We start from the raw sequence: 20,695 nt of genomic DNA, 5'->3' as shown, positions 1-20,695 counted from the left end.
TGGATCCTAGATAGAATTTATTTCTTCCTTGGTGTTACTGTAGAGTGAGGCAAGGAAGGTGCCTAGTGCATAAAATTTAAGGATACCCTTTCAGGGTGGAACCAGAGCAAGGTCAGCCCCTAGCAGGAGTGCCTTCCAGTCTCCTGCAGGTGCTGCCCTCTGGTGGAACCCAGCTGCCTCCGCTGCCTCCATGAAGGTAGGGGAGTTGGTGGTGCCATCCACAAACCTATACCAGGTACAGAGCCTCAGGGAGATGGGTGGGAAGTGGACCTTCAGAAGCTAACATGGAAATAATCAGTGCAGCTGTCATAAGGAGGCTTGACAGAAATCAGGACCTAGAAATATGATCTCATTCTAACAGGTGGGAAATTTTTTTTTTCAATTTTGGTTTTATTTCAGACCTCATGTTTATACTCAGATCCAATTTCTAGCAAAATTTTATTCTCAGAATCACCTTTTTTTCTGCCTTCAGCATTTATAAGTATCTCTTCTTTTTACACATTGTTAATTCATCTCTTTATTTATATAACAAATCCCCAAGTCACACTTATCTGGGGAAATAAAAAGATATATTTACTCTTTTCTTTTATTTAAAATTACTTTAATTGACACATAAATAATGGACATACTTATGGGTACCATGTGACATTCCAATATGTGCATACATTGTATAATGTAAATGTATTTTATCTCCTCAAAAATTTATCATTTCTTTGTGGTTAAAAACATTCAAAATCTTTTTTCTTGCTTTTTTGACATATACAGTACATTGTTGCTATGTAATAGGCACACTAGTGTGCAATAACTGATCAGAACTTAACTTCTCTTAAATGTGACTTAGAACCATTGATGAATATTTTCCCAAATCTGCCTACTCACCCTTTACTCTTCTCATCTTCTGGCAACTGTTCTGCTATCAACTTCTATAAGTTAATTTTTTTATATTTCACAAATAAGTAGGATCATACAGTATTTGTCTTTCTGTGCCTGGTTTATTTATATGTCACTAGTACTATCTATCTAATGTAATTCAAGTTCACAATTTTCTTCTGCATGAACAAGGCACTTTAAGCTTAGGGGTGCCATTGGGAGCATTGTTACAGGTACTGAAATGTATGAACAAAATTTAACCCAACACAGAGTAATTTTCTATTTTTATTTTCCAAATGGGATTTGCTTTAGAAGCCAGAGAAATCAAAGAAAAATTTATCCTCATAAAGGGTGGTGTTCATATTTGCATATTATTTGCATATAGCAATGCTGCAAAAATATAACAATGTAATTATATAATGTACTCCAGTTCCACCCATGTTGTCATAGACAATAGGATTTCATCCTTTTTTATGGCCAAATAATATTCATATATGTATTTAATATATACATTTTCTTTATTCATTCATCGGTTGATATTCACTTAGGTTGATTCCACTTCTGTTTATGGGAATGTAAATTAGTATAGCCATTGTGGAAACAGTGTGGAGGCTTCTCAAAAAGTTAAAAATAGAACTATAACAACCTAGCAATCCCACTAATGGGTATGTATGTATCCAAAGGAAAGGAAATCAGTATATTGAAGAATAACTGCATTTACATATTTATTGCAGCACTCTCAGATTAGCTTTATGTCATCATAACAAAATACCTGTGATTATGAACTTATTAGAAAGAAAGGTTTATTTTGGCTCACAGTTTCAAAGGTTTCAGTCCATAGTTGCTTGGCCCTGTCGTCTTGGGCCTGTGGCAGCACAGGATATCATGGAGAGAGTGTCTGATTGTGGAGGTGGAGGAAGTTACAGGTACTGAAATGTATGAACTTACTTCTCTTAACTGTGACTTAGAACCATTGATGAATATTTTCCCAAATCTGCCAAGAAGTGAAAAGAGAGGGCAAGAGAGAAGGGAGAATAGACTGACGTCCCAATATTCCCTTCAAGAGCATGTACCCAATGCTCTGACTTCCTTCTGCTAGACCCCACCTCCTAATGGTTCCACTACCTCCCAATAGTGCCATGGGCTGGAGAACAAGTCTTCAACACAGTGGGCCTCGGGGGACGTTCAAGATCCAAACTATAACAACTCCTCACATTAGCCAAGATTTGGAATCAGCCTGGGCCTGTGCTCTTTGAAGTCTCTTAAACCTTATGCATTTCAGAAATAATTCTGTACATGCTCATTTTTTATATCACATCTATCAATGTATTTGAATGTAATTGTTTACTATTAACTTCTTTGTACTGGTTTTATACTGCTGCTATAAAACATTGCCACAAATAGTCTTAAAAAAACGCAGACTTTATGATCTCAGTTTGGTAGGTCATGGGTCTGGTGCAGGTCTCAGTGAAATAAGATCAAGGTATTGACAAGGGTATGGGCCTTGCTTCTGGCAATTTCTAAAGGCCATTCACATCCCTTGGCTGGCAGTCTTTCCTCCATCCTCCAAGCATGTAATGGCAGGCTGAATCCCTCTCCCATTGCATCACTGTGGGGTTTTCTCTCATCATTTGAACTTCTCTGATTTGTCTTCTGCCTCTTGCTACTTTTAAAGACTCTTGTGTTTACACCTAAATGATCCAGTCTAATCTCATTTTAAGTCCAGTTGATTGGCAACCTTTATTCCCTTTTCTTCTGTATAGTCACAGATTCGGGTGATCAGGACATGGACATCTTCAGGGAGCCGTTATTTTGTGCATAATGAATACTTGACAAATTTGTTAGATTGCTGCTTCTTACGTTCATTCTTGGTGATTCTTACATTTTATTTTATATAAGAACTACTTTGGGGCTGGGATTGTGGCTCAGTGGTAGAGTGCTTGCCTAGCACCTGTGAGGCACTGTGTTTGATCCTCAGCACCACAAAAAATAAATAAATAAATAAAATAAAGGTATCATGTCTAGCTACAACTAAAAAAAAAAAAAAAAAGAGTTATTTCTAACTTCCCCCAGAAATTCTGTCTTGTAAATTGAGAGAGACCTGCAAGTTTCAGAGTTACCAGGTGGACCCTGCTTTGTGAAACCAGTGCTCCAGCCCACTGGCCACTGCCCTGTGCCCATAGCTCCTGGCCCCAAAGTGGCCCACATTCTACCAGAAGGAAATGTCTAGAGCAGATGGAGGGGTGTGCTGGGCCTTGCCTCCTCAGGTGGAGTGCAGGTTAGAATGGGGATCTGGAGAGTCAAGTGCAACCTTTAGGGGGTCAGCTTTCCTAATCCTGCTTGGTATTTCACCCAGAGTGGCTGGGTCTCAGCCTCCCCTCTGCCCCCAGCTGAAGAAACCTGATTCCTTCCTTTCATTTTTGCTTTGCTACCTGTTTTTATACCAGTAAGTTCCTTATTGATTTCTGAATGAGAAGTCTTCTTTGGTAATAATTCAGATTTGTAAAAACAGCAATTTGTGGTGAAGGAATAGATCAGACAGAAACAAAACAAAAACCCTTTCTCTCTCTCTCTCTCTCTCTCTCTTCCATTGCCTCTGATCAGGCTTTGTCTAGCATGGCTTTGTCTAGAATATGGGGAAAGAACTGGGACCATGAAGCTGCTCAGGTTCTGCATACTTTGCCAATTGCAAGACTGAGGTTGGAAAGTCCTTGCATTAAACAATGGTGGAGCAGTTGGTTATAAGTCCCCCGCCCTTAACTAAATGAAAACCTTACTGTGCATCCTCTAACCCAATTATGTTCTTTTGGGTCCAGTTCTCTATCCAGAAAGATGTTTCTGGAAGACATGACTTCTTTCCTATTTAGGAAAGTTAGGAAAGAGGACTTTAAGCACAGTTTTCTATTAGAAATGATAGACATGGCTTCAGGGACAGGGTGCAGAGATGAAAGGACAGTACACAGACAGGTGTCACCGCCTGGCACTGCATTAGACTGTTCCAAGATCTCCCTGCCAGGAAGCCTGCATGTGGAGTCAGATACCTGAGACTTGCAGCTGGAAGTATGGAACAGGACCAGATAAAGCATAAGAGGAGAAGGAGAAGCACTGGTCACCAAGACAGGGGAGACTACCTTTCATATGGCAGAAATATGAGTTCCTTGCCTGTTGCAGGGGAAGCAGCTGATATTTTCATCAGGAAAGAAATGACCCCTTAAAAAAAACCTGAAGGTAGAGAAAATAGAGATCCAGGAAGGATGCCACACTTGTCATGTCCTCTGAGTCATTTTCTCGGATGCTGTTTCTCAAATTAGGTTTGCTTTCCTGTTATTTTGCTGAGATTCTCCTGTTATTGTATACAAATCAGGGCCTAATGAATCCCAGAACTCGAAATTGGTGTGCAGAGGGAATACTGCAGGAGAAATGAGTTGGGCCTTCTGCACGGGCTAAAAGTATAATGAAGCCAATGAAAAGGCCTCAGCTAGAATGGCTGTTGTGAAGTGAACACCAGCGATGCGCTAAGCACCCTGCTTTTCCTTATTCTCACAAGAACCCCAAGAGAAAGGAATTGTTTTCCTCATTTTATAAATGAAGAGTATGACAAAGAGCAAATAATTTGCCCCAAGTTACTCAACCAGAAACTGGAAGAACTGGAATTTAAAGCTTTGGTCTCTGACCTAGAAATCTTTGCTCTGGCCCATCATGTATCATAGATCCTGATAAAAGTAGTCATGGGAGGCTCCAGAGTACAGTGGTCAGAAGCTGCTTGAGTTAGTCGGGCTTGGGTAGAAATTGCGGTCCACCACTTACTTATGCCACCTGGGACCTTGGACACATTTCCTAATGCTGCTCAGCATTGGTTTCCTTCATTTAAAATGGAGGATCAAGGACAGGGCTGTACCTCAGCTGGTAGCGCACTTGCCTCGCCTGCCTGAGGTGCTGGGTTCAGGACCTAACACACACACACACACACAACACACACACACAAACACACACACACACACAAATGGTGATTAAAATAGCTACTTGGCAGTGGTTTTCAGACAGAAGACTCAATGTAGCAAAGTCATTGGACTAGTGCCTGATACACGGGTAAGTGGAGTTGCTATTGCTATTTCAACATGATTATGATTAATTTGGATGTTATTATCACAAATACTGTGTAGAACTAAACCCAGTAACAATTTCGGAGGTTAAAGAAGACAGAAATGGAGGGAAATGCTGAATCAGAGGGACCTGATCATCAGCCAAAAATGTAGATTAATTGCTCCTGGATGAGGAAATTACTAAGTGAAATCGGGACTTGTCAAATCTAAGAAGAAGATAGGAAACATATAGATTAGTATTGAAATTATCATCCTTCTCCTTCGAAAGAGATATCCTGAGAGTATTTGACTTTGTCTTACAGGAACAGATAATCTGGACTCATTTAAGCAAGATAGGCAGATTAGTTGCCTCAGGTGTTACAGAGCCCACACTCAAGGCATTCCAAGTTAGGCCTAGGCCCCTTTACTGAAAGCTCCATCTTGCTCCTCTGGCCCAGGAATGTCCAGGGTTCCTGCAGTCCTGGTATGCTTGGTGCCTGCAAAGGGCTGTGACTGGTGAGGCTGCTAGCCACCTGGGGCCACCGATCAGGAGGTCAGCCCTGCTTCATCAGACCCCGGGAAGATCAAGGTGGCCCAGGATAAAGTCAACACAGCACCTTGAATCAAGAATTCAGTGAAGAGCATAGGAACTGCTCTGATGCTCCTGGTGATAGCAGAGTACATTCCAAACCATCACCAGGAGCCAGCAGGACACCCTGTCCCAGGAGGGTAGGTGTGGATTCAGGACCTGCTGGGCCTCCATGTGGTGTCATGTGGTCTCTGCTCTGAAGTCTGAACTTCTTCAGTCAACGTGGTAGAGGACAGGGATTCCCAATTTAATGCTCCTCATTCACACTACCTTGAGAGCTTGAAAAATACAATAGGGAGATTGAAAAACATAATAGGTCCCTGCTCAGTGGCCAGCACTCCCTCACCGAGCTGCTGTCATCAGGGATTCTGGTGCTGCAGATCAGAGAAGGCCCAGGGATCAGTGTATCCAACACACTCCACAGTGAGTCCAGTGTACCTAGTCAGTGGGCTTGAATCTGGGAAAAGAGAACGGGACGTTAGGATCCGGAGATCTAATTCCAGGTCTGCAATTCCTGGCTGGATAACTTGGGATGTGCATTTAAGATGTTCCACCTGGTTGAAGTCTAAGGTCCTATCCCATCTCTTACATTCTATGGCTCCGTAGTTCAAATGAGCTTGCCTAAGAGACATACTTAAGTGTGCTATCTAAGGCATAAAGACATCTGAAAACTCCAAACCAGAGTGTGGCTTCAGGGAACGAGCCTCAGATTTGTGGCCTCTGTGGTTGCCAGCCTCTAAGATCATCCCCAATGATACTTTGTACATGTGCCTTTGTGTGGTCTCCTCCCATATTGAACCAAGGCTAGACTTTGTGACTCCTATAGCACAGCAAAAATGGTGGTGTGTGACTTCCAGGCTATATTATAAAGGGCGGTGTTGTTTGCACCTTGGTCTCTTACATCCCATTCCATGGGAAGCAAAGCACCACAATGGGAGGGCACCAAAGAAGCCACCTGGAAGAGTCTACATGGAGGAGAAATGAGACCCAGTGAGACCCAACACTGGGAAAGATACACCCAGCCCCAGTCAAGCTTTCAGATGACCTCAGCCTAAGCTGATATATTGATTGCACCCACATGAGAGACCCTGAACCAGAACCATAGAGCCGGACATCCCTAAGAACCTTAGCCACAGAAAGCATAAGGGATAATACATCATCATTTTTGTCTTAAGACATTGAGGTTTAGAGAGACATTATGCAGCATTGGATAACTAATAGAGGCCCTTGTCTGGAACTTTGGGACTGTGGGTGTATCTTGTGGCAGCCAGCCTCTTTTCCCTACCCCTATGGGATGGGAACCTTGGGAGTGGTGACTCTAGGCCATTCTTGTTTGTGTTGTTGTTGTTTTGCCTCTTGGCTCCAAGTCTCCCTCTTACCTGCTCCAGGAGATCTGAGCTGTAAGGATTTTCCCTATACACTGAATATAATATTAAGCTTTGTCAGTAGAGGGCGCTGGAGGGACACTGCAGGAGGAAGTTGGCTTCTCTTCCTCCTCCCAGTCCTGTGTTTTGGTTTTTCTTGGCCTGGCTGCCCAGTCTGCAGCAGTATGTGTGTGGGAACATCCAGCGACACTCTGCTATATCTGTGCACCCAGACCACCGAGATCCTCAGCAAGGGGATAGCCCTAGTTCTGGTTAGGTGATTGACCAGCTGTAGCCCTTCCAACATGGACACATGCACTCCAGGCCCTGCCTGCCAGCAGGCTCCTAACAGCCCTGCTCTCTCTGCATCCCCCTCACCAGGCCTGAACAACCCTGGGCCAGGTGACCTGTGAACTGAGCTACTTATTAGGCTGCATCTTGCCTCCTCCAATGAGGTCTGGACCTCAGCCTTGGGAAGAACCTGCTCCCCTCCTTATGGGATGGCCATCCATGAGCACTCTCCCCTTAGCCCAGGGTATTCTTTAGAGGTCTCTTTACATTCCCATGGTTAATTTCCTACTGTAGTCATACTTCTTTAGAGTCAAATTCCTCTGTTCCATGGTGAACTGTTCCATGCTGGTCTTTGGCTGTCACTGAGATGTGGCTCAAGGAGGAGCAAGACTGCTGGTGGATCCTCCTCCTCTTGCCCCAGGGTATCTGACACTCCTGCTGACCGAGACCAGAGCAAACACTGGAACTCTTAGCAGAATTAAAGGCTGATGTTTCCAGCTGAAAAAAATGAATGCTTAATTATAAAGTGAAAATTACATGTGGTTTCCATCTTCTGATTGGACCCTAAGTGAGTTAGCCACTCATTTTTTCTTTTCTGCTCAGCGGCACCCAGGGCAGAGTGGGCCGGCCCAAGGAGCCAGGAAATAGAAAGGCCTCAAGAACCAGAGCATCCAGTACTTCTGGCTCTGCCCTGTTTATCCATAGCCACAGGATCACCCATCTGAGCTCCAGTCTTCTCTTGGCTGGTCAACTTCTCTGCTTCTCCAGGCATTTGGCTGAATGGGCCAAACTACAGTTTCCAGTTTACCTGTTCTTGAATCAACCCACAGGGATTCACTAGCCCTTCTCCTAGAGGCACAGTGTTATGGGCCCAGTTTGAACTTATCAGCTAAGGTGCCATGTCATGTGATAGAAACATGGCTAATGGACCTTCTCCCTGATGGAGAGTCAGTTCTTAGAAGATGGAATGTGGCTCGGACAGATTTCTTAAAATTTGTCTATCTCAGGTGGCTGCAAATCCTTTGGCAATGAAACAAACCATTAGAGAGCTTTCCCTATTTATCTTCTCTTTGCTGTATTCTTATAGCATCAGGGATCTGGAAGAACAGAGTATATATGAAACAAAACACAATAACTACAAATGGTGTTATAGGTCACTCCATTCATAGGTACATTTGAACTCTGCAAAAACCATTGTGTGTCAGATTCCTTTTGGGGAATGAAAATTAAGCACAAGAAAGAAAGTAACTAACTTCTTTAGCCATTTTCTTCTTGTGCATCAGAAAGCAAAGATAAAACCTCTTCTCCACCCACCCCATACCATTCCCTCTAAGGCACATCTTTCTGGTGAGAGGCACAGAGAACCTGTAACTGCCTCATGAAGGATTGATTCAGGTAGGAGAACCAGGAGGAGGTTGGAAGGGAGGATTCCAGCAGGCTGGAACCTGGTTCAAATTGAAGAGACGGGTCAAAGCTTGATGAAAATCCAGGAGTTTGGGAATGACATAAGGAGCCTTCCAGCTGAAAAAAAAAATGAGAAAGTTAATTTTTCATATGATAAGACAATGGCAATGATCACAGAGAAGGAAGACTTAGTGTCAACACCAAACACTACGAGTAAGTTTCCTTTGAAAAACACAGATGTCGTCAGCAAGCAGGTTGTTCGTATATGTTGGGAGTATGTGTGTAGAATCAAAATGGCATTACATACCTATTTAACAATTCTAGTCACAAAACTAATTGCTTTAAATAAACGCTCTGCCTTGATTAACACCATCAGTGTGTGGCAGCCGTAGTATCAGCAGAACTGGGATCTGAATGGCAAAGTGGGAGTCCATTTCAACATACTTGGGGGAATTTAAAGACATTTACTTGAGGTACTAATGACTTCAATTAAGACAGAACACGTTACTTAAACCAAGCAAATGTTCAGCCTCTGCATATAGAAGTGTGAAGAAGGCCCTCATTAATTTACTAATTGCCCTTGTGCATCTTAAGCGGCAACTTCAACTTGGGTCTCTCAGTGGTTTAGTTGCTGTTGCTTCTCACCAGGTGTCGGTCCTTACAGGCACATCCAACCCTGGGAACTGACAAATGCCCATCTGCTTTGAGTGACTTCCTGGTCCAAATCATTGCTCTAGCATATGGCGAGGCATCTACAATTCCCTAAAGTCACCCCATCAGGTCCTCTGTGTGACATATTATTGTGTAAATTGTGTTACTTCAAAGTACAGAGGTTGTCAAGTGCTTAGCCCCCACCGCAATACCTTAACTCACTGTTTCAGTGACAGTGTGCGCTTTGGGTAGAAGGTTTTCTCTACTCTCTGTCACTGTCTTTGCCTCCCCATTTCTCTCTTGGAAAAGTGGGACCTGGGGTCTGTCTGATGTTGGATAAGATGAGGCCTCCTAGCCAAGGAGGACATATCTACCCAGAGAGGCCAGGGATAGACAGGTGCTACTTCAGTTGCATTGAATATCACTTCCTTGGAATGACAGTTCATGAAGACAGAGGGTGGATTTTCTTATCGTCCTTTGGAACTTGCTAACGTGGAGGCAGGGAAATTCTCTTCTGCAGGAGGTTCTAATAGACCCAATCATTTGCCTCCTTCAGGGCTGTTAATTCTGGAGCAAACCCTGAGGCAGGTGTGGCCAGGTTCATGAATTGACCACCAGGGGTCGCCAGGAGAATTGAAAGGGCTTTGGAGGCAAAACCACTGCTGTTTCTTGTTCCCTAGGAAGGGTCCAGTTTTGCCCTGCTGGCTGGCCCACCCTCTTAGGTTGCTAGAGAGTTGTTCCACCTAAAGACCTAGGGTCTCTTTATCCCTTCTTTAAGACTCAGAATTTCTTTGTTCCTTCTTTTTGATCGTAAGTTCTTGCCACAGTACTCTAACCTATAGTCATTAATAGAGAGATGATTTTCTTCTTAAGTGATATATAACTGTTCACTTTTGGGGGTTCACGCATCCTTCAAGTCTTAGCTCAAATGTAAGCTCATCCTCAAAGACCCTCTTTGAGTACTCATTACTCTTTCGTATCACCTATCCATCTAGTTAGTTACTGCTACCCCACCAGAAAAAATAATCAGATATAACATATAAAAGATGCGCTCAGTATTGTTCTCAGTGCTATGCATACAACTACTGTTTAAATATGCATAGTCATCTTATGAGAGAGACATTATTATTATCCATATTTGCAAGCAGAGGACACTGAGACACAGAGAAGCTAAGTAACTTGCCCAAGCACACACACAACTGTGAAATAACTTAGTTGGAATTTCAATCCTGGAAGTCTGGCTCCAGAATCTATGTTCTTAACCATTAAATATTCTAACTGACCGTGAGTAGGAATTGGTCTGCACTCACAGCCCTAGACCATGTCCTATGAGTTGTTGGTGTTACATGTTAAATGAATTAGTACATTGTGGTAAATTGATCAAGTGTGATGCTGGTCAGCCAACTGATAATATGTGTGCTTCTGTGAAGAGATGTCCATAGCATGTTGTTAAGTGAACACAGGAAATATACCAGTTTAGGTAGAGCCTGATCCTTTTTTTGAAAGAGGATCTGATGTTGGATAAGACGAGGCCTCCTAACCAAGGGAGACATATCCACCCCGAGAAGCAAGGGACAGATTTTAAGGAAAACTTTTAAAGCTTTTGAAAACAATAAAAAATTATGTATGTTGCATATATAAGAGCTACAAGATACATATACAATGGCATGGGGAGCACAGGGAAATACCCAGGAGAGTAAACCCCGTAAGATTGGTGGGGGAGGGGGATTAAATACCCCTAATTGAAAAAAAAAAAAAAGCTTTAGTTAAGAATAAGTACTCTTGCCAGGCACCGTGGCACCTGCTGGTAATCCCAGCCACTTGGGAGGCCAAGGCAGGAAGATTGCAAGTTCAAAGCCAGCCTCAGTAACTTAGCAAGACCCTGTTCAAAAAACCTGAAAAATAATTTAAATAGTGCTGGGAGCCATTAGCCAAGTAGGTATGACAATTTCCTTGCCAGCGTACCCCATGTTGCAGTGACATTGAATGTAGGTGACCTTGCTCAAGGACCAGGGCGGATTAGGGTGTTCCCGGTTTAACATAATCGGGTTTAGGGCGTTCCCAGTTTAGGTTCCAGGTTTAAGGTTTAAGATTATTCCTGCTGGGAATAGGGCGTATCCTGCTGCCTGAGTTCCCCTTGAGTTCTCACGGGATTCAGACAGTATATTTTTGGAGATAGAAGCCCAGTGGATGTGGATTTGGGCAGAGAACGTGGATTTCCCCAGAATGTGATTGTAGACGGCTGGTGTGAGTTCGGGAATAAAGAGTTGCTGTTTGAATCTACAAACTGTGTGGTGGCTCGTGATTTTGTGCCCAGCCAGACTGCGGCAAAATAGGACTGGGATGTGGCTCAGTGGTAAAGCACCCCTTGGTTCAATCCCTGGTACCAAAAGAAAAAAATAAGTGGTCTCTTTTTGCAAGATGGAAATTTTTAAGGAAAACTTTTAAAGCTTTTGAAAACAATAAATGAACCCATTCTTTTATTTCATGGACCCTGAATCATAGCTTCAGTATAATGAATATTTTTAAAGTTCTGAATTTGTATCACTGTGATACAAATTAAAGTAGTTACTTCTTATTTCATTTGATCCCAGACTTTTGCAATATGGTTTTGTTCTTCATTTACTTTTATGTTTGCCTGAATAAGGGTTAGGGCATGGGAGATGGGCTGCATTCTTACAATTGAGAACCGGATTTATTTATTTTAAAGACTACCACATGTTAATTCCATGCCATCACTGTGGACATAATATTATGTATCATGATGTTATTATGCCACATTATATTATAAAAGTCTGCATGAATCCACTCACTCTTGGGTATTTGGCATTAAATGTGTACACCTTTATTTTCAGGCATCTGACTTTTGTGTTCCATCCCAGGTCAGGGCAATATTCATTCACAGGCTGGTTGGTTCAAAGATGTATGTGTGAGGTTTTCTTTAAAAACAGTTTCTTCAAGGGTTGTTGAGCCTCAGTCACCTCCTTCAGGAAAGTACACTGAGGAGCCAGGTCAGCTGAGGTTGGAGGTGTGTGCAGATCTCTTATTATTTAAGCATTTCAAGAATGCAGTGTCCTGGGCTTCACAGTTGCATAAGAAAGTTGTTTGGCACTGAGGTGTTTGACTTGACTTTGTAGTGTGGCCTCTCAGGGTCAGGTTATTTTTTCTGAGAGTCCAGAGGTTCCTTTCATTGTGCCAGGTCACAGGAAGGGTCACGGGAAGCCAGGGAAGAACAGGGTGGAGGATAGGAGAGGACCAGTGGAGACCAGAAGTTTCTGGCACACATCCAGCTCACAGATGCTCAGCCCTGCCCTGAGAGCCATTGCGGGGGCTTCTGAGAAAGACTGAGGGTGCCCGCCCCACTCCTGGCCAAGGGAATTGCAAACTCTGGGGTTTGAGTCTAGGCGGAAGTATTTCTTAAAAGCTCTCCCAGTTATTTTCATGTGAGGCCCAGCTTACTGGGGCCTTTGGGATTTCCCTGGGACATAAGGAAGAAAGTGGAGGCTGGACATGCCCTGGAATCAGTGGACCTGAAGCATCGAACATAGCTGGGAGGCTGGGGAAGATCAGGGACGGCTTCCTTCCAGGTCCTATGCTTTACCTAACTTTTGAAATAGATAATGTACTCCTACTGAGTGAATACAAGTAGAAGTCGGTCTCAGTGAGTGTATTGGAGGAAGAGCTGATGGAACTGAGTTTAAATATTAAATAGCTATTAAATAGGAAGACAGAGGGTCTGAGAGGAAAAAGATATCACATGTTCAAACAAAACCCATAGCAGGTGTTCAGGTACGTTGGGGCAGAGCTCATTCTACTTATTTATCACATTAGAGTTTATGGTATCATTGCTCGTACCTCTTCTCATCAGAGCATCTGGGCAAGCCTGTGAGGTAGGCGCTATGCCCATTTGACAGATAAGGAAACTGAGGCCTGAAGAAGCGGAGGGCCAGGATATCTTAGCTCTTGTGTGGCCAAGTAGAGCCACAATCTGCCTGGCTCCAAATTCCATGGCTCGCTTTGCTTCCCTGTTTAAAAAAAAAAAAAATGAAGAGCTGTATTTCATGTTATTTTTTCCTGCTGACCAGGAAAGATGTGGACCAAGGAAAACCAACCAAACAACACACTTTCCTATTCTTCCATTTATAGATGGTTTGTGTTCAAACTGTCCATGAATCCCTAGTATTTTTCCATCGCAGCAGTAGCTAGCATTTATAGAACACATGCCTGGTGCCACTTGCAGGGCTTTATGAAAAGGAATTCATTCAATTCTCCCAATAGCCAGGCATTTGTTGTAAGTATTATGATTGACTCCCCATGTTTCAGGTGAGGAAACTGAGATCCAGAGAGCTTAGGCAACTCACCCCAAATCACCCAGCTTGCTGATAGTGAAGCCCAGGTTGACATCTAATCATTTTGCGGCAGGAGCGCACACATTTATCTGTTATATAGAGTTGGTTCCTGTAGTTACAGCTATGCTGGTCAGAGGTCCCAGGCTGACTCCAGCTTCTACTATATCTGCCTGTTTCCTTAATTATAACAATCATTTTCACTTATTGTGCTTTCACTGTACATTAGGCATTGTCCAAGGGCTTTGATGATGTCACTTAATCCATCGTGCTTGGGAGTGGGCCCCAGGGGCTCTTCTCCAGCTCATGGCTGTGCCAACCAGCACTCTGTCCCAGCAAGACCCTCAGGACCCCTTTCTAGAGCGCTGCAGGAGCCTACATCATCACACTTTTGGTGACTGGAGAAGTGCCTGTGTGCCCTCAGTCACTGCAGTTAGAACTCAGTCCCATCAGCTCTTCCTCCGGGTTCTTGGATGGCATCCCAGTCTCCTCCTGAGTTAGTCAAGCCTCCTCACATCCTCCAGACAGAGGGAGCTCCCTGCTCCAATTCAGTGGAACTGGCCTTGGTCGGTTTGGGCTGGGCTACATAGGAGGATGCAGGATTTATCTCATTCCAGTCGGGTCCTTGTTTGGCATGCCTTGGGGACCAAACATCTAGAGAACCAGGACATCAAATAAAGACCCACTTTTGGGTGCTGCTTGAGCCCTGTAGAGCCCAGGCTGTGGAGGACTCACGTTAGGGCCACGTGACCCTCTGCATCCAGTTCTTTTCCACTGGGAGCCTCCCCCACCCCCAACCTCTTCTCTCTCCAGCTGCAGCTCTGCTCCCAGCTCTGTTGTGGTTGGATCCTCCTCCGCCTCCAGGTCTCCATCCAGGACTCAGGTCTTCCCTGAGCCCAGGTCCTTCCCAGCCCTCAGGGATCCTCTTTATATCACCCTTATATTCTTTTCACAATCCTTAATCATGGGATTTATTTTTTTTTCCTTTTTTATTTTCTGTCTTCATTCCCCACAAAACTGTAAGCGCCAAAAGAATGCAGACTCTTCTGTTGTCATTCACTGCTTGATCAGGTTCCTAGCTCCTATACCCTGTCCCATATTAGGTGCTCAGTAAATATATGTTGAGTCAAAGAATAGAAAATCCCTCTGCCATTGAAGCTGATGGCATCGACACCACTACCAGTTCCTGATGGTCAACATCCAGGTTCTGCCCATGGCCCTTTCTAATTCATGTCTCTTACGTCCTAAATAAACCCATTCCTTGCTTGGGGTTTGTTATTGCTCTTTCCATTGGTTGAGTGACTCCTGGCCTGTCCACAGCTCCTCAGTTTCTCCCATGTTGAGATGAAGTTGCTCTAATCCCTGGCAGTTTGGGCTTTCAGTTATGGGGGAGACCATCCTCGAGATTGGATTCTTTGCTGTGCCTCTGTTGGGAATATGCAGGTCCAATGGAATGCCCGCCTAGCCCCAACTCAAACAGCTGCAAAAATAAATCCAGATTCCAGGCACAGTGCTAAGTGTTTAGCAGCAAGACCTCCACATTCAGGGTGGTTTCTATCTCTTTGCAAGAGAAGGGGATACCATCATACGTGACAAGTACTAATGCAAAACAAGAGATGACCAGTTCCTTGTTCATGGCTGAAATGTGTTCATTGGGGTCTGGAAAGATTTAATGGGATGTAGTCAAGACGTGGAAGACACACAGGCTTTCTGCAGCCTTGGTGAGTGTTCTGTGTGGTCACCAGCTTCTCCGTTCCTTCTAGGTACAACCAGCGACTGCTCCAGTAGTTCTGTGGCTGCAGGGCGGGCCGGGAGGCTCATCCATGTTTGGACTCTTTGTGGAACATGGACCTTATGTCATCACAAGTAATATGACTGGTAAGTGTGGCTTGAACTGTGTCTCCCATGGAGAATCCTTCATCAGGGCCTTATATCTAATCCAGAACTAACTTAGGGTAGACACTGAGTCACTTGGAATAGTTTTAACAGCTCCAGATTATAAAAACACAGCTCTCTGGCAATGCCTGTCCAAGGAGGAGCCACTGGGGTGAGTGTCCTGACTGGCCTACTTTCTCCCTTGAAATTTGGGTGAAAGGTTCTAAGCTCTTTTCTCAGAGCTCTGCTGGCTGACTCAAGCATTCTCGGCTTGCAGAAACAGTTGGTATTTATTATCGTTTGGGAGAGCTCTTTTTCATGGGCCTAATGGGGGGATTATTCACACAAACTGAACACCTTATGGTTCCAGTCACTTAAACGACCTGTTACCTTGGAAGCAGGATGCTGTGGTGGAGGAAGGATGGAGAACAAGCAACATCTGTCACCCAGGCTCATCTCCAGGTCATTGTCTTATTTTGGAGAGATGGTTTACTTTCCCTGGGTCAGAATTCAGAGTATGAACCCACTTGTGACTCATAAAAAGCTTCTGTGCTTGTTGAAATTGTCGTTCTCCCTGGTCTTGGGTGGGCAGAAGAGAATTCAAGAGGATTGGACTGTTAAGGATGATTTATAGGACTGGACAGATGGGAATTATCACATGGGTGGTCCCTGGGTATTTCCTCATGGCCCAGTTGTACTGGGTTCTGTATTCAAGCTTCGTCTTAGATGTAGAATCCTTCTAGGTAGAAAAAGAAAAGAGAGGAGAGGAGGTCAGGGCACTGGGGACAGGTCCCCACTGTGAGAGTGTGATACAGTGTCAGAGGCACACCCAGTGTTCCTGGGGGAGGGGGGTGCTGGACTCCTGGCCACAGCAGGGCCTTACATGGTATATTCTGTTAGCAACTCAGACTCAGACCCCTCCTCTGTTTTAACAGTCCTGCCCAGAAACTTCCCTTGGACTACCACCTTGTCCATGCTTTATATGGATAATCCGGTGAGTACAATGCCACTTGTGAATGAAATGTCTGTGTCTATGAAGTGTCTCTGTGCTGGCCTCTCTTGTCTTTTTTACTTTTTATTAAATTTAGTCATGTGCATAATAGTGCTTCAGTCAACAATGGGCCACATATGTGACAGTGGTCCCCTCAGATTTTAACGGAGCTGAAAAATTACTACCACTATAGTATTTTTACCTTTTTCATGTTTAGGTATTTTTAGACACACAGATTCTTACCATTATGTTATAATTGCCCATCACATTCAGTACAGTAACATGTTATATAGGTTTGTAGTTTAGGAGCAAGGGCTGTGGTATAAATATATACTATATACACTTGTGTTTTTATACATACATATGTACGTGTGTATAGTGCACACACATACACACAACCTTTAGCCCACGTGTGTAGTAAGCTACAACTTCTAGATTTGTGTAAGTATACTCTGGGGTGTTCCCACAACAATGAATTCACCTAAGGATACATTATTTCTCAGGATGTACCCCCATCATTAAGCAATGCATGACTGTCATTTTAAACATTAGAGATATTTTTTCTTTTTAAAGTAGAATTTAGGGCTGGGGTTGTGTGGTTCAGTGTTTGAGTGCTTGCCTAGCACGTGTGAGGCACTGGGTTTGATTCTCAGCACCAGATAAACAAATAAATAAAATAAAAGATATGGTGTCCATCTGTAACTAAGATAAATAAATAAATAAAATAGAATTTAATCTATAAAAATGAAATTTATTTTGAGATTTATAGCATGTTTTGTCATAATCAGAGTTGGGGAATTTTTCTTGCTCTCTTTTCTAGTTTTGAATCCCAGGAAACATCTTGTTCACTGTTTTTTACTGTTGAGGATCAGGGGTTAGTGTCTTTTTTTGGATGGTATAGGATGCTCCTGTATAGGTTATTGTTTAGTATCAGAATTCCTAATCTGTCCTATAGAGTTCTAGATAAATAAAGCCCAAACTAGTCTCCTTCCCTTATCAGGAGAAGCAGTATGCCTCATTTGGGGACAAAAATGGGTATTCTTCTTTAGAAGTTTTCTGAAATTGGTTTCAATAAACTATAAAATAGGACAGTGGCTCAGGGTCTGGTTCTGGTTCAGAGTGTCTTTACCCCCTTACTAAAATCTCAAAACATTTCTCTCTTTTCAGAGGGTCCAAGGAGAAAACAATTAGGAAGAAAAATAAAAGTCAACACACTTGTCCTTGATCCTTTGTCAGCCATCCTTTTCCTTAGTCTATAATTACATATTTAAACAGGAGGTGATTTAAATGTGTTATCTTGGGTGTTTGGGGGCAGCGGGATAAATAAAAACATCTTTGCAGCTAGTGGGGAGTGTGTTCCTACACAAATTATTGACACAAATTCACTTGTAGCTTCTTCTTTTGATTGATAGCTCAGTTGTCTATGAAATCTTAGGCAGAGACAATATTGGTTTAGATTTAGTCTTAATTATTTTAAAACTCACCTACTGAAAATGAGATGAAGTGATGGCCGTATTTATCACAAATTAAGAAAAGAAGAAGAAAACACATCCAGTTCTCTTCTTTCTCCAGCCAGAGAGCTCCTTCTCGGCAGGATAGAGCTGCACACCCTTCAGGGAAAGGAGACTGCTTTGGATCTTCTGATACTGTGGCTGGACAAAGAAAGATGAAGGGCAGGTCCCCTCTGAGGAATTGGGACAGCCCATCCCCCAAGGGTGGACCCCAGGGCAAGGCTCCTGCTGCTGTTGTGTTTGGGGTGGGAGATGAGTGAAACCAGTGTGCCCTTGTGAGAACAGCCAACATACTTAGGTGATGGCAAAAACCTGAAGTCAGAGGCTTGGCCTGTGGAGTAAGTAAGGTTGCCCCCAGCCCAGGTTCCACCTGAAGATCCAAAGGGAGTGTGTGTCTGCCTGCTCACCTGCTGATCTGTTCCCCCTTCAGGTGGGCACTGGCTTCAGTTTTACCAATAATTCCCAGGGATATGCTGTCAATGAGGATGATGTGGCCCACAATTTGTACAGGTAAGATGTGTAGGCTTTCTCTGGACCTCTTCAGACCAAGCATTTTTCTATCTCAACAGGAAAACCCCTTCCAGTGCTGGAATTATTATTGATGGGTCCTTATTGTCCAATTTCTGAAAGATTGGGAGAATTTCTACCCAGGGCCGCACACACTCACACACACACACACATGTGCACACTTGTAGTCTTTTCTTTTTTTTTCTGTTCTTACCTCATCATTGATAATTGCATAATTGGCCAGCAGAGAACATAAAGAGCTCAGAAATGATGCACTTGCCTGGCATGTATGAGGCACTGTGTTTGATTCTCAGCGCTGCATAAAAGTAAATGAATAAAATAAATACCAATCTTAAAAAAAAAAAATCCTTTAAGAGTCAGAATTTTTCAACCAAAGATTTTTTTTAAACCTTTCAACCAATGCCTTAAAGTTTTTTTTCCCAAAAATTATATTTTAACTTTGCATTTACTAGGAAATAGCATCTTCTTCGAGAATTGTTTTTTTTTTTTTTTTTTTTTTTTTTTGCGGGGGTGGGTCTTATTTCCCAGGATCTCTCCTTTATACACATTTGTTTTTACTCTCTTGCTTCTCCCTCATGATTTTTTCAGGCTGAACAGCTTATTAGCTCGTTCTTCCTTTTCCCCTTCCTTTTACAAAATGTTTATTTTGCTTTAAAAAGAGGAGAGGGGAAATATAAAGTTGTTAGCTTGATTAAACAGTGTACATAGAGTTTCTTCCTTTTTCTTACTCACATCTATTATAGCTATTTTTAGCACATTAAAAAAAAATTGTAAGCGACCTTTCTTATTTGGTCAGATTTTTCCAGTCTATAAATTGTTCCTTGAGATCAAGTTCTGAGTCCTTTCAGGTCACTAGGGGAGCACTTGCTGCATCATGGTAATCTATTAAAAGAGCCCTAGTGGCCTGGGGAGTTCACTAGGTGCTTCCCCACCCCACCTCCACCATCCAGCTGCTAATTACTTGGTGAGCAAAATCCACCAGTTCCCAAAGAGAAAGTGTCTCTAATAGAAGTCAGAGTTTTCTGATCTCTGATAAAACCTTTCCATTTTACTCTTCTTTCTCCCCAAGGCAGATGGCTAGTGGAGGGAAGAAAGAAACTTCCTGGCCTTTTCCCCAAAGGCAATTTTCTTTTCCTCTGCTGACCCTGAAAAGAATACATCTTCTTCACTTTCCTTTTCCACATCTTATGATTTTAACCCTTCCTCGTTTCCACGGGAGTTCTTAGGTCCCCACACCTCTGCTCCCAGGTATAGTAGATCCTGGGAACATAGTGACTGGTCCTTGCAAATGGCCCCCTTCCCTCACCCCAGTTGGAAAACTCTCTCCTCCCTCCACAGACACTCTCTCCTCCTGCCCTCAGAAGTCTCCTCCAGCGCCCTGCTCTGGAGCTTTCATTCTTCTGATAGGAACCCCCCATCCCACTCCAACCCCTTCTGGCTTAAATCCAAACAAGCTCAATTGTTTAACTAGCAAACACCCTGAGGGCTGAGGTTCTGTATTAAAGAAATGTGTCAGTCCCTTGGAAGACACAGCATTGCAAAATCCCCCTCCCTCCCCTTCCCAGAAGAAGCTCCCAGCTTCCAGTACCCTCCGTGTGGATCTTTACTGCTGACATGTGGTACATCTCCACTTGCATGACATGTAAAGAGAACCTATTTCAAAGCATCCATTGTTTATAGCTGTTTTAGTTCGTTTTTGCTTCAGGCTCTTAGAACTGGAAAATAGCTAATCAAGAGTAGTGCAGAAAACTGATTTCAGCTGTTTCCTTTATAGTTTACACTATTCGTTTCCTTTTGTGCCTACATTCTTCTGTCCAGCTCTCCAGATGGGTACTGGGAATAAGAAGGTCGCTTTGAAACCTGTAAATGGGCTACTGAGGGTTTAGAGTAGACCTTTCTTCCTCTCCCTTTGAAGACTATCTTTCCTTCTTCTGAAAGTCCCTTTCCTTTTTCCTATTAACAGTGTGTGCCTGGAAGGAGTAGCCTCCCAAAGAGGTATTTACTATTCACTTTGATGTTGCGCATCTTTTGTGTGTGTTTGCAAATAAAACTTTTTCAGTAACAAAGTGTTAGGATTTTCTCTCTCTCTCTCTCTCTCTCTCTCTCTCTCTCTCTCTCTCTCTCTCTCTCTGTTTTCACTATTTGGAATGTGCTAGAGAGCCTTAGTGCTTCTCTGACTTAGAAAAAAATAAA

At 43.2% G+C, this 20,695-nt stretch overlaps 1 protein-coding gene across 1 annotated transcript in view; it reads left to right on the top strand.

Annotated features, from left to right (window-relative positions):
* Positions 1-20,695, top strand: part of Cpvl (carboxypeptidase vitellogenic like) — a 108,012-nt gene that overhangs the window by 9,514 nt on the left and 77,803 nt on the right. Inside the window, exons 3-5 of the mRNA XM_027939619.2 lie at positions 15,361-15,475; positions 16,408-16,466; positions 18,405-18,484. Coding sequence (XP_027795420.2) covers positions 15,361-15,475; positions 16,408-16,466; positions 18,405-18,484 — 254 coding nt within the window. The remainder of the gene's footprint in view (positions 1-15,360; positions 15,476-16,407; positions 16,467-18,404; positions 18,485-20,695) is intronic.

The sequence above is a fragment of the Marmota flaviventris genome, chromosome 1 (assembly GCF_047511675.1).
Source record: "Marmota flaviventris isolate mMarFla1 chromosome 1, mMarFla1.hap1, whole genome shotgun sequence".
NCBI classification, from domain to species: Eukaryota; Metazoa; Chordata; class Mammalia; order Rodentia; family Sciuridae; genus Marmota; species Marmota flaviventris.
Note: the sequence above shows the minus strand (reverse complement) of the source record. Positions and strands in the feature narration are given on the sequence as shown.